A 20413-nucleotide genomic window follows, 5' to 3' on the forward strand; every position below is an offset into this window, starting at 1 on the left:
TACCGACGACTTCAATTGTCTTGATGCATTTTAAGCTTTACTACAATGGGATAAGGTGCAAAACAACGCTCTTTTTTATGGTAAGAAATATTTAGGCCTATTATCCGAATACAGATTTAAGTTATCATTTTGTGTGATAATTTAATTGTCATTATACTCATTATGTAATAATAGTTTTGGTACTAACATAAGGAAGGTTAATATAATTATTGAATTATCCGCAGCTTTGTTTGTCTATTATTTAATCTTGCAGTACTTATTTAACTTTTTTTTATTACTCGTACTCTGAGAGGAACTCATTATTTATAATATGAAGTGGTTTGAAATACTTATTAAGTATTTATAATATGAAATATGATAGTACATATTAAAAAAGAGCAAGCGTGGATAAAAAACATTTTTGATTAAATAAAAATATTAGTGTCCTTTCAACACTATATTCAAACTTTATTATTTTGCTCTGATTAAATATGGCCTGATTAAAAAAAAACTAGATAATATTTTCATAATCACGTATATTTCTCCTTCAATTCTCTCCTCAATATTTTCCCTGTAGCACTTTTCGGCAAACCATCCACAAACATAACATCATTAATCCTCTTATACGACGCTACTCGCTCCTTCACAAAGCCGCAGATGTCTGTAGGAAGGACTTCGTGTCCTTTCTTCAGGACGATAAAGGCTTTTGGTTCTTCCCCGTTTGTTTTGTGCGGAACCCCGATGACGGCGGCGTCGGCGACTGACGGGTGGTCCCGTAGGACAGCCTCTAGCTCCGCTGGGGGTACTTGGAAACCTTTGACCTGGAGAGGAAAGAAATTGATAGGTCAGTGAGGAATTTATTGGTATATTGTTAGATAAAAGCCTCTCTGCGGCGTCTTCAGGCCACTTTGGGTTATCCCATCGAACACGCGTTGTTAGTACGAGGAATCGATTATTGAAACGATTCCGTTGCCGGGTTCCACAATTGGAACCGGATTCCATTTCGCTAAAAGGGATTTAAGATGAATAATGACAACACGACACAAAGACTTTTTAGAATTGTAGAGCTAAATTATCATCACATTGTTAGCTAAATTGACATGGGCGATTATATTTAATTGCATCAACACACAACACACATGTGGTAGAATAAACACACGTCTACATAACAGCACCCATAGTTTAGCTACCTACGTTTCAAAATAGCAGATATTACTGAAGGTACCTACTGTTCCTCGAGTTTAGTTATGATAATTTAATTTTAATTTCAAGTTGCCCCATCAGTATCTCCTTGGAAAACCAGTATTGCTCTGTACAGAGGTTCTGTATAAAAGGAAGGTATTTCTATGGTTATTCAGTTACCTTGATGAGTTCCTTCAATCTGTCAGCAATGGTGACTATCCCCTGCTCGTCAGCAACCGCCAGGTCCCCCGTTCTGAACCATCCGTCTTCAGTGAACGACTCCCTGTTTGCTTTGTCGTTGTCTTTATAGCCCTTCATCACTTGAGGACCTTGAACTAGTAGCTCCCCTTTCTGCAAACCGTCAAAAATATACAAATAAATAAAATAAAATAATAAATTAATAAATATTGGACATTCTTACACAAATTGACGAAGCCCCACAGTAAGCTCAAGAAGGCTCAAAGGTCAAAAGGAGTTAAATACTTGGATTTGGGAGTAATTTAGAATATTTTTATATGACCTTGAGTTACTATAATAGTTAAATAATGACCCTGATACTAGTAGTTTAAGATCCAAAAACATTTAAACGTTAGTGTTATCATTATCAAAAACATTCCGAAATACACAATATCCCTTGTCTATTGAATGTTCTTAAATATTGTTTAGTAAAAGTCAGATCAAGAGACAGAAACCCTGTTTCAGATGAATGTCAGACGGATGGCGAATTTATAAGAGCTCCATATTAACTACAAAACCCTAATAAAATATAATTCTTCGGACTTACCTCATTAGGGGGCGCCATAAGCCTTCAGTAAGAAGTGCATATACTTGGAAAAATTCGACCTATGCCGCTGTGGCCCGGTGGCCGAATGGCTCAGGTACCTGCCGCGATAGCAGAGGACGCTGGTTCGATTCCAGCCTGGGGCACTGGAGGCCTTGGTCACATTTTCTTAGTATATGACATTTATTCAAAGTTTACCTCATTGGGTCCCAAAGACTGGAGATTCTGATCAACGATCTTAAGGTCCGTGTTAGGAAGAGGAAGCCCTACGCAGGAAAAGTTCTCCAGACCTTTAGGGGTCATCGTGACCACGGGTGAGGTCTCTGTGAGTCCATAGCCTTGTCTGAAATCCATTTTTCTCTGAAAACAAGATAATTATTTTCATGAAGACGAGTATAAACAAGGTCATCTTGCTTTAATAATCAGGCATAAAATACATCTTGTATTTGTTAGGTGTCTTAAACATAGACATGCGTAGAAGAAATAACGGGCGGCAGGTATGAGGTAATAACTGTTTTGTTATACTATTTTCTCATAATCGGTTGTTTTGTTTCTACTTTCCATAACCTTTACTTTGTCTCGCAATCTTTGACAAATCACTAACCACCATGTCGTACAACTAAGCAGGATTCACCCACTACCTAATGTGATTCTGATTCGGACATTAATAATAATAGATGCACTTGCTACTGTTGCAATTTGGTTTTAGTGGTTCCAGATAGGAGAAAGATGAATGATTGTCTGTCATTTTGATTTATAATCATTTAAGACGTGTCGTGTACTCGTATAGTCGTACTGTGTTGGCGTCATGGATACATATTTACTTCTTTTGTGCCTCCCTCACAGCACATAGAGTTCCAATCAACAAACTTTTCACCATTACAAAAGTCTGTTATTTTATTGGAAAAATACAGGTTATTTAAAGTACGTTATAGGTACCTAATGTTAACCTACCGATGGACAATAAAATTGATATTTACATTTTTACAGCCCCAGTCTCATTTCTTATCAAATTCCCAGTCCATTTTCAATCATTGACTTTCCAGATCTGAACCATGGATCAATCTTATCTTAGCCTGCCTTTACATTCCTAAAATTAATTTTACCTTGGCTTTCTCAATAAACCTTTCTGCATCAGAGGCTGCTAGTGGCGCCGCTCCGTTGATGATTATCTCCAGGCTTTGGAATGTTTTTGGAGACCCGGCTGGATGCGAAGTCATCATCAATACTGAAATAAGATAAACACTAAATTTAGGATAAGTAGTAAGAATATCAAGGCATTCAAACGTTTGTATCATCGCCATGACTTTCTACAACCAAGGGCGGATTCAATTTTATATTAACTCACATTTATAGATGGGTCTATCGCGAAATTTATTTTATTATACATTTATTTACCGACGTTTCGACACAGGTTTCACTGGTCGTGGTCGCAGCTAACAGATGTCCCAGCTAAATGTCAAAACAGATATTTGTGCAACTACCCGACGAAAAGTGTTCAATTTTATAGTCAGTGACGGCAGAGTCACGTGGTCAAATTCTACGCCCAAAGAGCCCAAGGGGTGGGTTAAAATATTACCCCCATGACCCTGCATCAGCCCTTATCTACAAGCACATCGACACATTCTTTCTGAGGTTGGATTTATTTACTCTTGTTACAGTCGAGTTCATAAATATATAGACGAACTTGATTGTACCATTGCTAGAGACTGTGCGGAATGAGAAGAGTCGTGGAATGTATTAGGCTTCATACATTGCACGACTCTTCTCTTTCCGCACAGACTCTACCATCCATGGCCGAATGCTTTAGAGGTTGGTGGCGTCAGCCTTCATCTTTAACTTACGACATAATATTATGTATATTTAAATTTATAATAGCTTATACATATATTTACTTAGAGGAGGAGCTGCAAACAAGATATTCGCCTTGTAGTTTTCCAGAGCTTTTAGAAACACTTGAGGCTCGAACTTAGGCAAGGTCACCAACTTGGTGCCCTGGGAGAGCTTATGGAACATGATCACCTCCGCCCCGTAGATGTGGAAGAACGGCAGCACCGCCATCACGACGTCCTGGTGCGTCGCTGGAAGATTAGGAAACAAAAATTATATAAAAATGTACATACTTAATCTATAGTTAAACTCTGACCAAAAATAACAGTTAGCATAGCATATTACATAGCAACTTAGGTACGTTAAATCATGCATAATTTTCGTATAATTAAATATATATCAAAATAAAATTTAAGGTTAACTGGAAGTGATCCCTGAAGGGATAAGTTTGCCTCTGTACAAATGATGTGTGTTTTTTCATGTTTTATGTTTCTTTTTGTACAATAAAGTGTTTTACTACTACTGCTAAAATTATCTTTTATAATAGTTACATTTTTTATCACCATAATCATAAAATTACCTGTTGTATCATTATACGCCCTTGTTAGAGGGTCATTAAGTTGCTCCATATTGGCAACTAAATTGGCATTCGTCAGCTCTACTCCTTTCGGTACTCCTGTAGTACCACTAGAATAAGGCAAGAAACACACATCTTTGGATGTCCTTTTTACTTCTTTCAAGCATGATAAATCAGCATGGACATCTTCACTTAGCTCATTGAAAATTATAGCGCCATCTGGCGTTGCAGTATTGTCAGTCTTTACTACAATGATAGGTAAGTCTAATTTGGCCATGTTTAAAGCATTGTTCACTACATCTACTGTTTCCGCTAATGTGACTACGATTTTGGCGCCGGAAAGCAGCAGTTGTCGCTGGACTTCATCTGAAAAGATATTAAAACTTCTTTTAAATACCTATTAATTACTCTATATTAACAATAAGTATTTATTTTTTATATTTACCTACTCCGTACTACTACGTTCTCGACTTCTTCGTCTGCTTACAATTAAATTAATTATAACTAGCATACGAATAAATGACAACAAAAAGTGTATTTATTGTATTTATTTAATCAAAATTCCATGAACTTACGTGCAGTCTAAATAGGTTCTCAATTTACAATGGAAACTATTTTCGAGCGAGAACATTTTCCATACAAAAGGGATAACATTCTCGAGAACGGCACAACTCTCGGTTTGATATACTTGTATCACCAACTCGTAAACGTTTCAGCGTCGAGTATGCCCATCATGCCCATGGCGGCCAGATCATGTGGCAGCTGGACACGAACGGCAGCTATATTTGAATCCATATATTTTATTTTAACTTTATTGCACAAAGATATATATAATTATGTACAAACGGCGGACTGAATACCAAAAGGCATTCTCTACCAGTCAACCATAGCATAGGGCTAAACATAAACACGAAAAGATGGTGCAAGGACAAACAAACAATCCAGTAAAGACAATTGACAAATATGTACATTACAATCCATAGTGCATCAAGTCCGATTAATGACGTAAACTAAACTTACGAGCAGTGTAAATAGGGTTGATACTGGTAATGACGGCGCCAGCGCCCAGTATTCCCAAGGCCACGAGGGGATAGTCGGGTACGTTGGGCAGCATGACGGCCACGACGTCGCCGTCGCGCACGCGCAGCTTGCCGCGCAGGTTCGCCGCGAAGGTGGAAGATAGTTTGAAGCCCTGCGAGTACGTGTAGCCTCGCCCTGTAGAGCCGCACACCTGGAAATAACCTTATCATTATCGTTATTCATGTTTTAATCACCTTAGAGCAAGAAAGATTTTCTCAAGCAACTCTTGAGCTAGCCGTTTACCCATCGAGCTAGTAAACTACTAAAGTGTTTGCTAGTTTAAATGCCGCTTGTCTTGTTGTTTACCTCTGACTTTATGTATTCTTGTATTGTTTTCTGTATTGAGGTGTGCAATAAAGAGTATTTGTATTGTATTGTATCTATCGGTAGTAGTGGTTTAGTAGTAAGATAAATGTGGTGAAGACTGCCTACAAGCTCTTTCGTCGCTTCTGACTCTTCCGTTTGTACACATACTCCGCTTACAGAAGGTCAGCAGAGCAGAAGGAGCCAAGCTCTTCCTGTCTGACTGTGTCTGAGAGAAGAACATAAAAATACGAGAGATCTTGATCTATGACGGACCATCCAACCAAATTCTTTATTTTATATGCGGGTCTTCTTCACATTTACCTTAGTTTCTTCTTTAATAGTCAGATCACAGCGAATCAGATACGAATGTAGTTAAGTATACGGGCAATATATTTCTATTTTTCTCTGTCGTTTCAAAGACTTGGCCATACTCACCGCCATTGTCTTTTCCGACCATTTCTCCAAATTCTGCCACAAGTAATCGTGTACAGTACAGTTTGGCACTTCTATTGGTTCCAAAGGCGACTTTATAATGCGTTCCTGTGTCCACGGACTTCCGCTGAGTTTTCTTGAACTTATGATGAAGGGAAGATTTTTGGTGGCGTTAAGAGTCCGATTTGCCATGAGGAAACACTTTGACCCCATGGTTGGTGTAGAGTTCGAAATTGGCTATCTGGAAGGAGTTTCAAGTTAAAACAAACTTTCATTGATAAGGAAAATTACATGCTGTAGGAACAGGGTCCAAGTTAACTGTCGATGTATGCCGACAGTATGCCAGAATGTACTTGCATCCTAATTCCGATTATAATTTCTTTAAGTTTTGAAGCATCATAAAATTGTTAGCTACATAGGTACCTACTCTAAGAAGCAGACGACGTTTTTTACTCAATTTTGCTTATTTCTTTTTACTCATGGCTATTGCAAAGATTCTTGTTATATTTTTAGGTACCCACCTACCGTAAAATATGCCTATTATGCTCCCAAATTGTGTTCCAAGAGTTTTTATATATGAAAACTATATCACAACCTCATTTAAAAAGTGTTACAATATGATAATAGTGGGGCTATTTTAAATCTGCATAGGCTAAATATCTACCACAATATATATAGGTACCCATATTTTTTTTACATTTCGTATTTTGGGGCACATTTATTTTTAGAGCAAAGCAGGCTTTTACGCTACTAAAAATGCGGCATACCCCGACAACCGAAGAGTTTTATTTACATTGTTATCTATTTGTGATATGACATAAAGATTATGTAAGTAGATAATTTATGAGTATTATAAAATATGATTGGTGAGTAGATAATATTTTACTCTTTTAGTGTGCACGAAAAATGATCGCAATTGCATCGTGATCACGTCGTGATCACATCGTGATGATAAAATGTGATTTTAATCACCAGTAGAAGTCACGCCTAATTTCAATAGAGGTGTTTTAGAAAATATAACTGTTAAATGAATAAGCAATAAAAATCCTACGTATATCATAAGATTTTATGCCAAAAATAGCCTTAGGTTTGGAAAATAGTGCTGATTCGATTTTTGTTACACATTAGCTGAGAACCACCGCAAGGAGTTCCCTTTCACCTTCACCGCATCGGACGATTTGTGATAAACGTGATTAGAAAACATGAAACCAGTTACCTAAATAAATGGTAAGTACTTAAATCATTCATAAAAAAAATAAGATTTACACCATAACTCGGTAATTGTTTATTAAATGCAAACCCGTAAACTCCACTTTACTGTTTTGAATTCTAAATACTTTCGTAACGGTGACCGAAGAGCCGGCGGCTACCTCGCACAACGTATCAGCATTGCGATACAGCGAGGAAATGTCGCCAGCATCCTGGGTACAATTCCTCAAGAGCCTATTTTAGATTTAAGCTAGTTTTTAATTTCTTTTAGTAATACCACTGTACGAGTAAATATCTTGTTTGGAAATAAATGATTTTCAAAATAAGTACTTTATAAATATTAGGTAACTATATTTTTTTACCTTCTGAATATTCAACTATTTAGTTAGAAAATTATAATCACACTTATTTTGCACTAACATTTGGAAACATAAACACTAACTTTTGTACCAGCGCGTCTGTCCTCTACGTCAATTGATAACGTACTAAACGTTTTTAGCGTTATTCATAAACGGCTGCTAACTCAACCATTGATGATCGTCGTTTGTCCCTATCTGTCGTTTTGCCATAAACGACGATCATCAGCTGATTAACTTAGCAGACGTCTATGAATAACGCCGTTTATATTTAATTTCGTTCGTTATCCGAATTACGAAAATCAGCTATTGATATGCTTTAATCGTACTTAACCATTTACTTTTCATTGTTTTTATTATATCTTTATTCCAGATTTTCAACTATTCTAAAAAAAATCTGGAAAACATCGCTCTATAGTGATGAGGCCGCCTGTTGTTTATCTTCTTTAATATATATCGGAAGTCGATAAATGAGAAGTCACTATGACAATTCAAAAGTGCCCCGAGAATTCTGGTTTCTTGTTATACAGTTATAAATTTTTTATCACCTACCAACTGTTGAGGTATATAATAACACATCCATAAATTTAATATAACTACAAGCTAGAATCTAGGACCTAGATAATTACAAATATTTCTTTTTCCTTCAAAAACAGAACCAAAATAATTCTTGTTTTCGGATGCCAAGAACACTCCATCTTCAAGCTGAGAATGAAAAAAAACAGAAAAAATTGTAAAGTTTATTAGATTAAACACAATATAATTGAAATGCTTCTACACAACTTGACTCGACTAACACATGTACGATAGGCGATTAAAATGACATATATAAGGTCGTTGAGGACTACATTATACGCCAACATACGCCACAAAACGACCTCAATGTCAATGATCCGATATAAACCAACATTATCATTGCTATACATTGTTCACTAGTATTACCGTAGGTACATATGCTAATATAAGCCAGACACCATCACGCACAGTTCCTATGAATCTTGGGATCAAGTTAAGCTTGCTACGTGCTCATAGTTGATTTGTGAATAAACACGTCCAAATAAACATGACATAACGTAATATCAGTGTTTACCCGGCCAGCGTGCCGGCGATACGTATTTAAAGTAGGACAGTGTAAGGTCATACAATGATATAAAAAACTTAGTGGCAAATTGATAAAAAAGTAATTAACTAAACGTGATAATTACAGGCGTAAGTACCTAAAAAGACAGGCCGGTGATAGTACCTAAGCTTTTATTTCCTAGAACCTAATGACGGCCAGATAACAGATAACTTGTAAACAGAGCCTAATGGTGGCCAGATAACTGGTGAATAATAACTGATTTTAAAATCCATATCTAAGAGAAATAATACGAGCATTCCTTCAGTATGTGGGTGAGATCAGCATTGTGTTCCAAGCATTTTCCTCTACCTAAGTACAACGTCTTATTGCTTGGCCTAAAGATTAATAATAGACGAGGAAATGAGCAAAAATTAAGAGACATACATACCTAGTCATTGATGCCTTACAAACATTTTAAAATTTTCAAACAAACAAGTGAACTTTGATACTTCAACCTTTTAGATAGAAATATAGTTTTTCAAAATTTGTTGCAGGCTTAATCACCAACTGTGAACTTTTAAAACGACCATTTCACCTCTAAAGGGATTTAGTTCTAATTTGTTATAAATTATAATATAAACTTACTTGACCAGCTCGTTTGATGTATAATTAACATTATCAAAGTCGTTAAAATATCTCAATTAACAGTATCCACTAGGTCACGTTTACGTGTTAATAACACAGTATACAAAGTAAACCAAGATTTCCACTATGTGGGGTACAAATTAAATATACATTGATCATCACATGATATTTTCGAATTTCCTTGCATCGAAAAGATCTTGAAGCAAATAATAATCCTTGGTTCAAGACCTTTTTTTATGTGTGAAATGTTTCAAATCTTTAGTATTCATTTTGAGATTTTAATTATTTAATTACCTACTTACTTACATCATTTTAGCGTTCACTAAAATGGCATCAAAAACATTATTCGCCGCAAATCGAACTGCAGCGCTAACAAAAAAGAGTCTGAAATGCCTTGGCAGCGTGCGGAAGTTTTCTGAAACACCTTGGACTCAAGAAGGAATCATAAAATCGCCTTTCAAAGACATTGAAGTGCCGACGTGTACGTTATACGAGTACGTGTGGCAGAATTTGGAGAAATGGCCGGATCGGACTATGGCGGCAAGTATTTCTAATGAGAATTGTCCCTTAGTTAGTTAATTAGTTAGTTTTCAAGCAAGCAAGTATATCGACATGAATTGTGTCTATTTTGCGTGAAAAATAAGGTCCTCCACGATACCTAGCAATGCCTTCAGTTTGCTAACTGCCTCCTTCAGTGTGCACGGAGTCCCTAGGTATTTGTTTCTCTATACTAACTGCAACTTGGGGTATACCTACTAATATATTCATCACACCGTAGGTAAAAATATGTTTAGTTACCAGCGGTACCTTGAACTCCCAAACATGAAATTGACCGGAAATGAAAACGTGACCTACAATTAGCATACACACCAAATGTCATAACCGCTCTCGACATTCCGACCGTTGGTCTATTTTGACTGCATTATTGTGTTAATTGAAGTGAACATACGATAATCTATTCGACTCGTCGCCTTCCTCATACATTACCAGGGTATCTGCGTCATGACCTGTCAATATGACGAATCTTACAAGTCTTACAACGCCCTGAGCCCTGAGTAACAGTGACAGCTAGCATTAATTAGAGCCTTCATTGTGTAAATGTAAATACATGCTATAAATTTCCAGGTGTGCGGCTTCACAGGGCGTGGCTACACGTACTCGCAGGGCTTCAAGCTATCGTCCACCTTCGCGGCGAACCTGCGCGGCAAGCTGCGAGTGCGCGACGGCGACGCCGTGGCCGTCATGCTGCCCAACGTGCCCGACTACCCCGTCGTGGCCTTGGGCATACTGGGCGCTGGAGCCGTCATCACCAGTATCAACCCCATTTACACTGCGCGTGAGTTCATTTTCGTTTGCGTCGTTATTGTGCTTAATGAACTGTGCATTCAATGGGCTGCCCAACGTGCCCGACTACCCAGTCATAGCCTCGAGCTTACTGGGGGCGCCGTCGTTACCAGTATCAACCCTATTTACACTGCGCGTGGGTTTATTATCATTTGTGTCACTAACCTGCGCTTGATGATGAGTACAGATTCAATGGACGGAGCAATTTGGTCGACTACCCCGTTGTCGTCATCAGTTCAACCCTATACCTACTACCTATACTACGCGTGAGTTTACTTATTTGATGCAAGGCTCAAAGATCACTCACTCACTGCTTTGCTCAAATCGCTCATCCATCGGTCTCTCGTCACTTAATACACGTTTCTAATTAAGCTCCTCTTTTCGTTTCAGATGAAGTCCAACGCCAACTCGTGATGTCAGACGCAAAAGTGATAGTCACGGTACGAGAGACAACTGACGTCGTCAAAGCCGCTCTTAAAATGGCAAAATTGGACATTCCCATCATTGTAGTTAGAACTGAAGATACAGAAGTGCCAGTTGGTACGATACGGTTCAAAGAACTAAGCGTTGACGTCAATGTTGATCTGTCTCCGTTGAAAGAAGTCAGACGAACTGCTGAAGATGTTTGTTTCTTGCCTTATTCGAGCGGTACAACAGGAATGCCGAAGGGAGTAGAGTTGACGAACAGGAATTTAGTGGCAAATTGTGAACAAATGAACGAGCCTATTATCAAAGCACATAATCCTACAACAGGTAGTTATAATTACCTCAATCTAATCAGTCAGAATTGTGTATCCTCTATATGAAAATCACCTGAAATGGATGCACAATCCACTGCTGAAGAAACTAAACCCTGCTACATACAAATTATTTTACAGAGTTTCATAACAGAGGGAGCTACTTTTCTCAGCATTGTATTTCTTATATAACTTTATCATTCTAGTAGACGGTGTAAGCCATAACGTCAAAATCATCAAAATATCTGATGACGCTAATTTTGTACAAACTTATCAGTAACAATGTATACATATCCCATAGGACCGCCATACTTAACGCAGCAATTGGCATAAAAACTTAGCGTGGTCTGACTTTAGAATCTTAATAACTTCACGGTCTGCTAGACATGCATAATAAAAACAACTGGTAATGTAATAACGTTCTATAATTATTCGGTCACGACACTCAGGACTCACGTGCTACCGGACATTGTAAGAATAAGAATAAGAATAAGAATAAGAATAATTTATTTATAATAAAATAGGTAGGCAATCACAAAGGTGTCCGGTAAGCACCAAACTAGGCTGAGCCTGTATCTTGGGGCTTACAAAGAGTAGGTAACATACGGTAACTAAACCTAATTAAAATGATGTGTGAAAGAGGGTGATAAGGTGTAAGCTTTTAGGGTGTGTATGTGTGTGTGTGTGTGTGTGTGTGTGTGTGTGTGTGTGTGTGTGTGTGTGTGTGTGTGAAAGGTGTAGGAGAGCGAGTAAGGACTAGATGATGACAGACCTAAACATAAGAACGTATTATATTTTCCGTATCATTGTAGGATAGGGTCACAAACCATTTTTTGAGTTTAGATTTAACATTTGATAAAGTACACGTTTTTAGATCGATAATTTTGCAAACAGAGTTATATATAAATGGGTGCATATGGGAAGCAAACCTCTTGGCGTGAGATGTATGGACAGCAGGTACCGGGACTCTATATATACGTCTGCTCAAAATGAGGTCTCTTACCGGTAAATTTGTAATACTTTTATGAACTCTACACACTGCGCTGAAAATAAATAATTGTCTGACTCTGAGGATCCCCGTTTCATTATACAGCAAGTCGGTAGGAAATCTAAAAGGTTTTCTTAGCATGACTTTGATGACAGCACGTTGCGCACGCTCTAGTTCTAGGAGTGCCGTCTTACCTGCGCTGCCCCAGACTGCAATACAATATTTTAAAACAGATTGGCACAGGGCATGGTAGACAACGCGAAGGACACTTAGAGGTGAACAGTCCCGCAGCCGTTTCACTAAATAAATCAGTTTTCTCACTTTTTTGGATAGACTAGTCAAGTGTTGTTTAAAAGAAAGGTGTTCATCAACGATAAGGCCCAGATACTTGACGGTGTAGCATCTACTTATGGACCCACATGAGCAGTTTAAGTTATTTGTGTCGCAGGAATGTAACTTTAAGTGGTATGTGAGCGGAGCAGAGGAGACTGATGTCTTTGAGAATGGGATGTGATAGCTTTTGTTCATATTTAGAGTGAGAAGATTGTGATCCAACCATTTCGATACTAATGATAGTCCTGCCTCAGCTGACAAGTATGTTTCCTCCCAAGTATTACCACTAAAAAGAGCTACGGTGTCATCAGCATAGCAGATGAATTCTGAGTTTGGGATAGTGGTTTGAAGAAGGTCATTAATGTATGTAATAAAAAGCGAGGGACCGAGGATACTGCCCTGTGGGACGCCGAAGTAGATGTGAGATCTGCAGCTTGTTGAATCTCCGATCTTAACCGATTGCTGTCTATTTGTTAGGTAGCTGGAAAACCAGTCGTGTGCAGAGCCTCGAATTCCGAGAGCTTCTAGTTTCTTGAGAAGAATGGGAATTGAGACGGTGTCAAAGGCCTTCGCCAGGTCAAGGAATACCCCTATACAGCATTTACCGGCATCTAGATGACCAGAGATCATGTTTGTGAGAGTAAGCACGGCATCTTCAGTCGATTTGCCGCGTCTGAAACCAAACTGATGTTCTGACAACAGTGAGTGTTTCTCTAAATAGTTCACGAGACGAATATTTACAATTTTTTCTAAGATTTTAGAGAAAACGCATAAGAGAGAGATGGGTCTATAGTTAGTGGGCAGATCTTTTGGGCCGGATTTGTGAATCGGGGAGACAATAGCTAATTTCCAACAGTCAGGGAAGTATCCTTTTTCTAGACTAAGGTTGCAGAGACAGACAAAAGGCTCAAGGATTACCTCTTTTATTTCCTTGATTAGTAAAGGTTTGATGCCATCGTATCCAGGAGCTTTGTCAGACTTGAGTTGCCTAATAAGGATCTCTACCTCAAAAGTATCGGTTGGCTGCATGAAAAATGAGTGTGGGGTGGTATGTGAGGGAACAAACTTGTCAGCTAGAGTATGTTGAGATTCCGCGAGTTTGGAAAGTATCTGATCAGCTAAATTACTACCTACCGTAGTAAAGTGAGTGTTACAACTATCAAGGGATTCTTGAGCGGAGTTTCCAGATTTGGTTAGGTGGGCGGCATCGTTTATATTGTTTGAGAATTGGCATATAGTCTTAATTGTTTTCCATAGTTTCTTAGGTTTATCTTTATTTTCTTGTATTTGCTTGTTATGAAATTCAGTCTTTAAATTGTATAATAAGTTGTTACAGAAGTTTCTGTAGCGGGTGTATATTATATGTGTGATCGGATTGTTAGGAGAGGCTCTTGAGTCCCTATGGAGTTTATCTCTGTGTTTTAAGCACCTAATTACCCCAGGTGTTACCCAAGGCTTAATATTGAATTTGGCACGGCTAATTTTTATCTTTTTCGTGTTATTTTTAATTGCAGAGCATAGGATAGTGTTGAAGTAGTTAGCTGCAGTGTTAACATCGCTACTATTAGAGATAGGACTCCAGTCGACCTCCGACAGCTCTTTAGCAATTAATTTGTAATCTGTTTTTAGCACCCAGCGATTTCTGTTATGGGAATTTTGTGAAGGACACTTGAGACCAGCCATAACAATGTTATGATCTGTTACGGAGCATTTACAAACAATACCTATCGAATCAACCGCGGCCTTAATAAAAATATGGTCCAGACACGCATTGTCCCTCGTGGGCTTAGTAATCGCAGGTAAAAACCCGTGGGCCGACATAAGGTTCAGATAATCTGATAGGTTATGATGGGAGGGCGTAGCATTATCGGAGATGTCAATATTTAAATCGCCAGCTATGATGATTTGGCGTGAGTTTGTAACATTGAGAAAAGTGTCTAAGGAGTTCAAAAATAAGCTTGAATCAGAGAAGGAAGGAGAGCGGTAAATGCCTAAAACTGAAGTTTGACCCTCAATATTTAAAGCAAGACAGTTTGCGTCGTCGATAGGTGGTTCGGTGCAGGTTACCGATAGACGGTTGTTTACATACGCAACAACTCCGCCACTTTTATTTATTACCCTTGTCGTATGGAACATTTGGTAGTTAGGAAGTAAATCTATAACCGTAGAATCATTTAACCAACATTCGGTAAGAATGATAATGTCGAACTCAATATTTATTCTATTTAACGTCACAAAGAAGGAATCGAAGTTACGTTGGAGACTTCTTATGTTTAGGGCTGCCAATTTAAAACTATAATTAGGAGTGAGATACTGTTGACAGTTTTCGAGGACTTCGAGTGCGAGACAATCAATAGCCAGGTCGTTGTCCAGAACATTATCTAACTCAAGTAACGCCATCTATGGAAATTAAATAGAAACAAAAAACTAAAATAAGGAAATACCATTCAGACATCGCTCCTAAGTAGCTTACCTGGATTTTACTCGCCGCTCCTTGTTTTAGTGTGGTGTTAAATTTGTGAAGTGTGTATGAAGTGTATAAATATATAACATGATTAAGAGAAGAACATATGAAAAATAACATAAGAATTGAGTAATAGTAAATAAAATAGCGCAAAAATGTTGTAAGAAGGTTGAAGTCAGGGATATTCGGGCTGCATATTTTCTGCTTCAGACCAGGACACATCCTGAGACTTCTCAGCAGCAGAGCTCGTGTAGCAGTCCAAACAACGGTCAAGGTCAGCGACGCGACGAATCCGGATAGCAGCACTGCCTTCTTGCTTTCTAATAAATATTGAACCGTGTTTGGTCCAGCAGAATTTGTACCCGGATTGTCTAGAGCGGGTACGGGCGGCACGAAATAACAGCCGGTTAGACTTTGTAAGCCTTTCATTGAAGAAAAGCTTTTCTGGAGGACCAGCTACCTGGATGTCAGCGGACGTTATGTTGTGCCTAGATTTGCCAGCTTGTAGAAATGCGTTGCGTTTGGTACGTCGTAGCAGGCGAACTACCAGAGGCCGAGGTCTCGTATTGCCCGAATCGTGTGAGTCGTTGGGTTTACGGCGGAAACCAACTCTAGTCACGGAGTCTACGTCCTCTTCTTTCAGAGCTAATCCAATCTTCGCGGCAATACATAACGCTAGATGCACCGGGTTTTCTTGGGGTGATTCATTGACACCCATTATCTCGATTTCGTTTTGGGTAAAAATTTGCTCCTGGTTATTGAGTTGCTCTTCAAGCTCACAGACTCTCTGTTGAAGAAAGTGATTATCAAGTTTCTGCTCTTCCAGCAGTTTAATTTTAGTTTCAACCGTTGTTAGCCTGTTTTCGAACAGAGCTAGTTTATCCGTGCACTTTGCGACGGTCTCAGAGAGCTTGGTTAGCTGTGTGTTTAAGTCATTGCGCAATAGCTTTATTTCCGAAGTGAGCCGTGCGATAGCGTCGATGTCAATACTCTCAGTAATTGGCGGATTATGTGGCACTAGGGTGAAGCAATTAGAGTTGTAAGATACATTTTCTTTACCAGTGTCGGCAGTGCAAGATCGGGTGGAACTGACGGATGGAGTGTTGGATGAGGAAGAATTATTCGCCGGGCTCATCGGTTTCTTTTGTTTGTTCATAGTAGGTGATGGCTTGCCAGATTTTTCGTGGCAATAACGGCACTTCCAGCTACTTCGGTTTTCTATAGTCATTAGCGAGAAGCGCTTATAACCCACACCAATTACATCTAAACACTCCAGGCAGAATCGGAGATTACAGTTTGAGCACTCTAAGAACTTACGAGACGCTGTTTTCCCGCCACATTTACCACATAAGGGCACCATGTTATTTGTGTTTGGAGACGTAAAATTAAGAATAAATGGTAGAAATAAATAAAATATATCGGGAGAAAATAAATTGACGTTGACGTGACACTGACATATGCATTCCAATTCTTAGATAAAGATTGTTATAACAAGCTAGCTTAGCTTAATTGCCGATTTGTGTCCAGTACTGGATGATTTGAAGACTGGAGTGTGATAAATATATGTGTAATTTTCAAGAAAAAGGTACCATCCGCTCCAAAAGTGTTATTAGGTTCTGACATCAGGTTATTTATATAAATATACAAGCAAATCGTAAGCGTAATGGTAAGCGTAAAAATGGTACCTTTAGCTTGAAAATGTCACATATGAAGAGAAGTATCAAAGAGTTGTGCTCGGTGGCAACCGTCAATTAACTAAAGTTTTGTAAGCAACTCATTATGGTCATCAAAGATTATGCGAAATATTAAATTACCTCTCTGTCTGATATTTCAAATCATAAATCGAATTTCCAGCGACGCACCAAGACGCCGTTATGGCGGTGCTGCCGTTTTTCCACATATATGGCGCAGAGGTGATGATGTTCCACAAGCTATCCCAGGGAATCAAATTGGTGACCCTGCCGAAGTTCCAGCCTCAACTGTTCCTGCGAACCTTGGAAAAGTATAAGACCAATGTTCTGTACGCTGTTCCTCCTATTGGTACGCAAAATTTTCAGTTCCTCAAAGTTCTCTCTATTAAATACGAGTAAATTTTTATTTGAATTGAGTTTTTCTAAATATAAAATGTCCTTTAAGGATGACTCGCGTTAGACCGGGCCATATCCGGGCCGGAGTTTCCGTCGCTTCCTTTTCTATGGAAAGTATCACGTGACCACCTATCATCTGTCGTAGAAAACTAAGCGCCCGGCCGGTCCGGTCTAACGTGAGTCATCCTTAAACAGTCATTTCAGTCCATGGAATACTAACTCGTAAAGGTATTTGTGGCTTCTATTTTTGGCTGTTGCTTAATTTTTTATGATTGTTTATATTATGTATTAAAAGTAAAAATACTATGTGATATATTTTACATTCCAGTGTTACTGATGGCTTCACATCCAGAAGCAACTCCCAAAACATTCCAACATCTGGAGGTGATCATCAATGGGTCTGCTCCCCTGACAACCGCAGATGCTGACAGATTCATCGAGAGAGCCAAGGTAACTTTACCGATAGAATGTAGAAACCAATACGCATTCATAATATAGGACAACGTTTAAAAAAATACTGTTAAAAAGTTTTAAGTAAGTAAAGAGTTGTGTATTGTAAGGCCCTCGTTGGGCGCCATAGTGAAGGATATCTGCCCACCACGTATAACAACCGTAGCGTACCATTGAAAAACTATAACAATTGTTAACAATTTTATTGCAAAAAAAAACTAGTCTAGCGATAAAAGTGTGCGAAAAAAGCGCTGGTAAGTAGCCCAGCGGTAGGAGCATGTGACTTCTAATCCGGAGGTCGTGGAAACCCTGGCTCGTTTTTTTGGGACCTTATGTACGATATCCTTTGATATTTACCAGTTGCTTTTCGGTGAAGGAAAACATCGTGAGGAAACCAGACTAATCTAAATAAGGGCTAGTTTCCCCTCTGGGTTGGAAAGTCAATTCTTGAGATTATTTGCCAATCGGAACCCAAGACTCCCGAGAGTGGCGAAAAACGCGGGATAAACGCGTGGAAGATGATGCGATAAATGATGATGATGATGATGGTGGTGATGATGTGCAATAAATTCCACACTCAAAATTATTTTCTGCTGTTAAGAGTAAAAACAGCACCAAGACTGCAACCATCAAAATCTCGTAAATCTATTCAGAAACTTCAGAAAGATATGTTGATTTATTTTTAAATACTGTATAATTTTGATCTTTTCAGAGAAAATTTGACTTCAGGCAAGGATACGGTCTAACAGAAACTTCACCAGTGGTGACTGTAACTCCAAGAGGGAATGACAACTATGGATGTGTTGGTCTTCCCATTCCTAATACTGAGCTTAAGATTGTCGATGGAAATCTTAAAACTCTTGGACCTAATGAGGTATATGTAATTCATTTGTTTTGTTTTTTTACATTTAACTTCAGGAGATAACTCCAAGATGTTGTGATGATGATGATGATGATGGTAATCCTGTTATCCCTCATTAGGGACAATATCTGGGTGACCGAGCTTCGTTCGGAAAACATATAAAAACTCAAAAATGCGCGTTTTCCCAGAGATAAGACCTAGCTAGATCGATTTCTCGACCCCGAAAACCCCCATATAGTAAATTTCATCGAAATCGTTAGAGCCGTTTCCGAGATACCCGAAATATATATATATATACATATATAAATAAATAAACAAGAATTGCTCGTTTAAAGGTATTAGATAGATAGATATATAAATAAACAAGAATTGCTCGTTTAAAGGTATTAGATAGGGTTCGCAAAAAAAAATTCATTTGTCGCAATCCTGAGCGGCTACTTCCAGCTCTTTCCAGCCGAGTCCAGTTGAGCCAGTAAAGTAAAATTGGGGAGTTAAAACTTAATATTACCTATACCTGCCATTATTTTTTTACAGAAAGGAGAACTGTTGATTCGTGGTCCACAAGTCATGAAGGGATATAAAAATAACGAAAAAGCAAATAAAGAAGCATTTACTGACGACGGATGGTTCAGAAGTGGAGACTTGGCTATTGGAGATGAGCAGGGCATCATCACTATAGCTGATAGATTAAAAGAACTTATTAAGGTACTTTTAGAATTACTGACAATTTTATGATAATATTGATTTAAGGCCATAAAATAGGGGAAAAAGACGATGCGAAAACTCGCATGCGAGTGTCATAATATTGACGGCTACTGAATTATTTAATTGATAGAGCAAATACCGCTATAATGTACTGAAACTCGCATACAAGCTCTCTCGCATCATCTGGAAGATCCTGAGCCTGGGCGCTTGCCCAAGAATAACAAAAAGGATAAGGGAAAAGGATAAAACAAAACTAGTCTAATTAAATGTGTAAATGCACTGAAAAGATGGATGAATGACAGTTTTCTGGTAGTATTTTTCCCGATAAGTATCTAATTTTTTAAGACACTTACCAGTATCATCAAGTTGGTTGAAATATGTTGTCTAGTATTTTATTCTTATTCAGGTCAAAGGCTTCCAAGTTCCGCCTGCCGAATTAGAAGGTGTCCTCCGCGACCATCCTTCAGTAGACGACGCTGCAGTTATCGGGGTTCCACATAAGACCAACGGGGAAGCGCCCAAAGCCTTCATAGTACTTAAGAAGGGGCACAATGTAGCCCCATCAAATATTTGCGATTTTGTAAAGGAGAGGGTGGCTGAATACAAAAGGATAAGTGACGTGATGTTTTTGGATGAGTTACCGAAGAACTCGACTGGAAAGATACTAAGGAGGGATTTAAAAGAAAAATATACGTAAATTTTCCTATGCAAATGTGTTCCTTGCAGAAAAACCATAATAATGTGGAGGAAAAATGAGTTGTGTTATTAATTGATTTGTTAAATACTAAAGACTTATATCTACTTACCTACTATAAGTAAATGTAGGCAATTAATTGGTAATATCTGGGTGACCGAGCTTCGCTCGGAAAACATATAATAACTCGGAAATGCGCTTTTTCCCAGAGATAAGACCTAGCTAGATCGATTTTTCGCCCCCGAAAACCCCTATATACTAAATTTCATCGAAATCGTTAGAGCCGTTTCCGAGATCCCCGAAATATATATA

At 38.4% G+C, this 20413-nt stretch overlaps 2 protein-coding genes and 1 long non-coding RNA gene across 3 annotated transcripts in view; 1 reads left to right on the forward strand and 2 right to left on the reverse strand.

Annotated features, from left to right (window-relative positions):
* The window catches only part of LOC134653613 (uncharacterized), a 381090-nt gene that overhangs the window by 228707 nt on the left and 131970 nt on the right, over positions 1–20413 (reverse strand). The window lies entirely within an intron of this gene.
* LOC134653303 (uncharacterized) lies at positions 500–6360 on the reverse strand. Its single transcript, XM_063508631.1, has 8 exons — positions 6171–6360; positions 5370–5580; positions 4353–4715; positions 3838–4023; positions 3049–3170; positions 2141–2302; positions 1342–1512; positions 500–800 (listed from the first exon to the last, which is right to left on the reverse strand). The coding sequence occupies exons 1-8, from the start codon at positions 6357–6359 to the stop codon at positions 510–512; spliced, it is 1695 nt and encodes a 564-aa protein (XP_063364701.1). The 5' UTR covers position 6360; the 3' UTR covers positions 500–509.
* Positions 9757–20126, forward strand: LOC134653535 (uncharacterized). The gene is made up of 8 exons (XM_063508909.1): positions 9757–9977; positions 10563–10773; positions 11172–11534; positions 17158–17343; positions 17719–17840; positions 18553–18714; positions 19237–19407; positions 19814–20126. The coding sequence occupies exons 1-8, from the start codon at positions 9765–9767 to the stop codon at positions 20102–20104; spliced, it is 1719 nt and encodes a 572-aa protein (XP_063364979.1). The 5' UTR covers positions 9757–9764; the 3' UTR covers positions 20105–20126.

The sequence above is a fragment of the Cydia amplana genome, chromosome 13, assembly GCF_948474715.1.
Source record: "Cydia amplana chromosome 13, ilCydAmpl1.1, whole genome shotgun sequence".
In the NCBI taxonomy this organism is placed as follows: Eukaryota; Metazoa; Arthropoda; class Insecta; order Lepidoptera; family Tortricidae; genus Cydia; species Cydia amplana.

Bases quoted from the DNA above. Each gene is read 5' to 3' on its own strand.
- LOC134653303 (XM_063508631.1), bottom strand. From the start codon at position 6,359: ATGGCAAATCGGACTCTTAACGCCACCAAAAATCTTCCCTTCATCATA. The intron at 2,303-3,048 runs GTAAAATTAATT...TCTTGTTTTCAG, and splicing joins GGTTTATTGAGAAAGCCAAG to AGAAAAATGGATTTCAGACA. The intron at 801-1,341 runs GTAACTGAATAA...TTTCCTCTCCAG, and splicing joins GATTGAAGGAACTCATCAAG to GTCAAAGGTTTCCAAGTACC.
- LOC134653535 (XM_063508909.1), top strand. From the start codon at position 9,765: ATGGCATCAAAAACATTATTCGCCGCAAATCGAACTGCAGCGCTAACA. The intron at 9,978-10,562 runs GCAAGTATTTCT...ATAAATTTCCAG, and splicing joins GGCCGGATCGGACTATGGCG to GTGTGCGGCTTCACAGGGCG. The intron at 17,344-17,718 runs GTACGCAAAATT...TTTACATTCCAG, and splicing joins GTACGCTGTTCCTCCTATTG to TGTTACTGATGGCTTCACAT.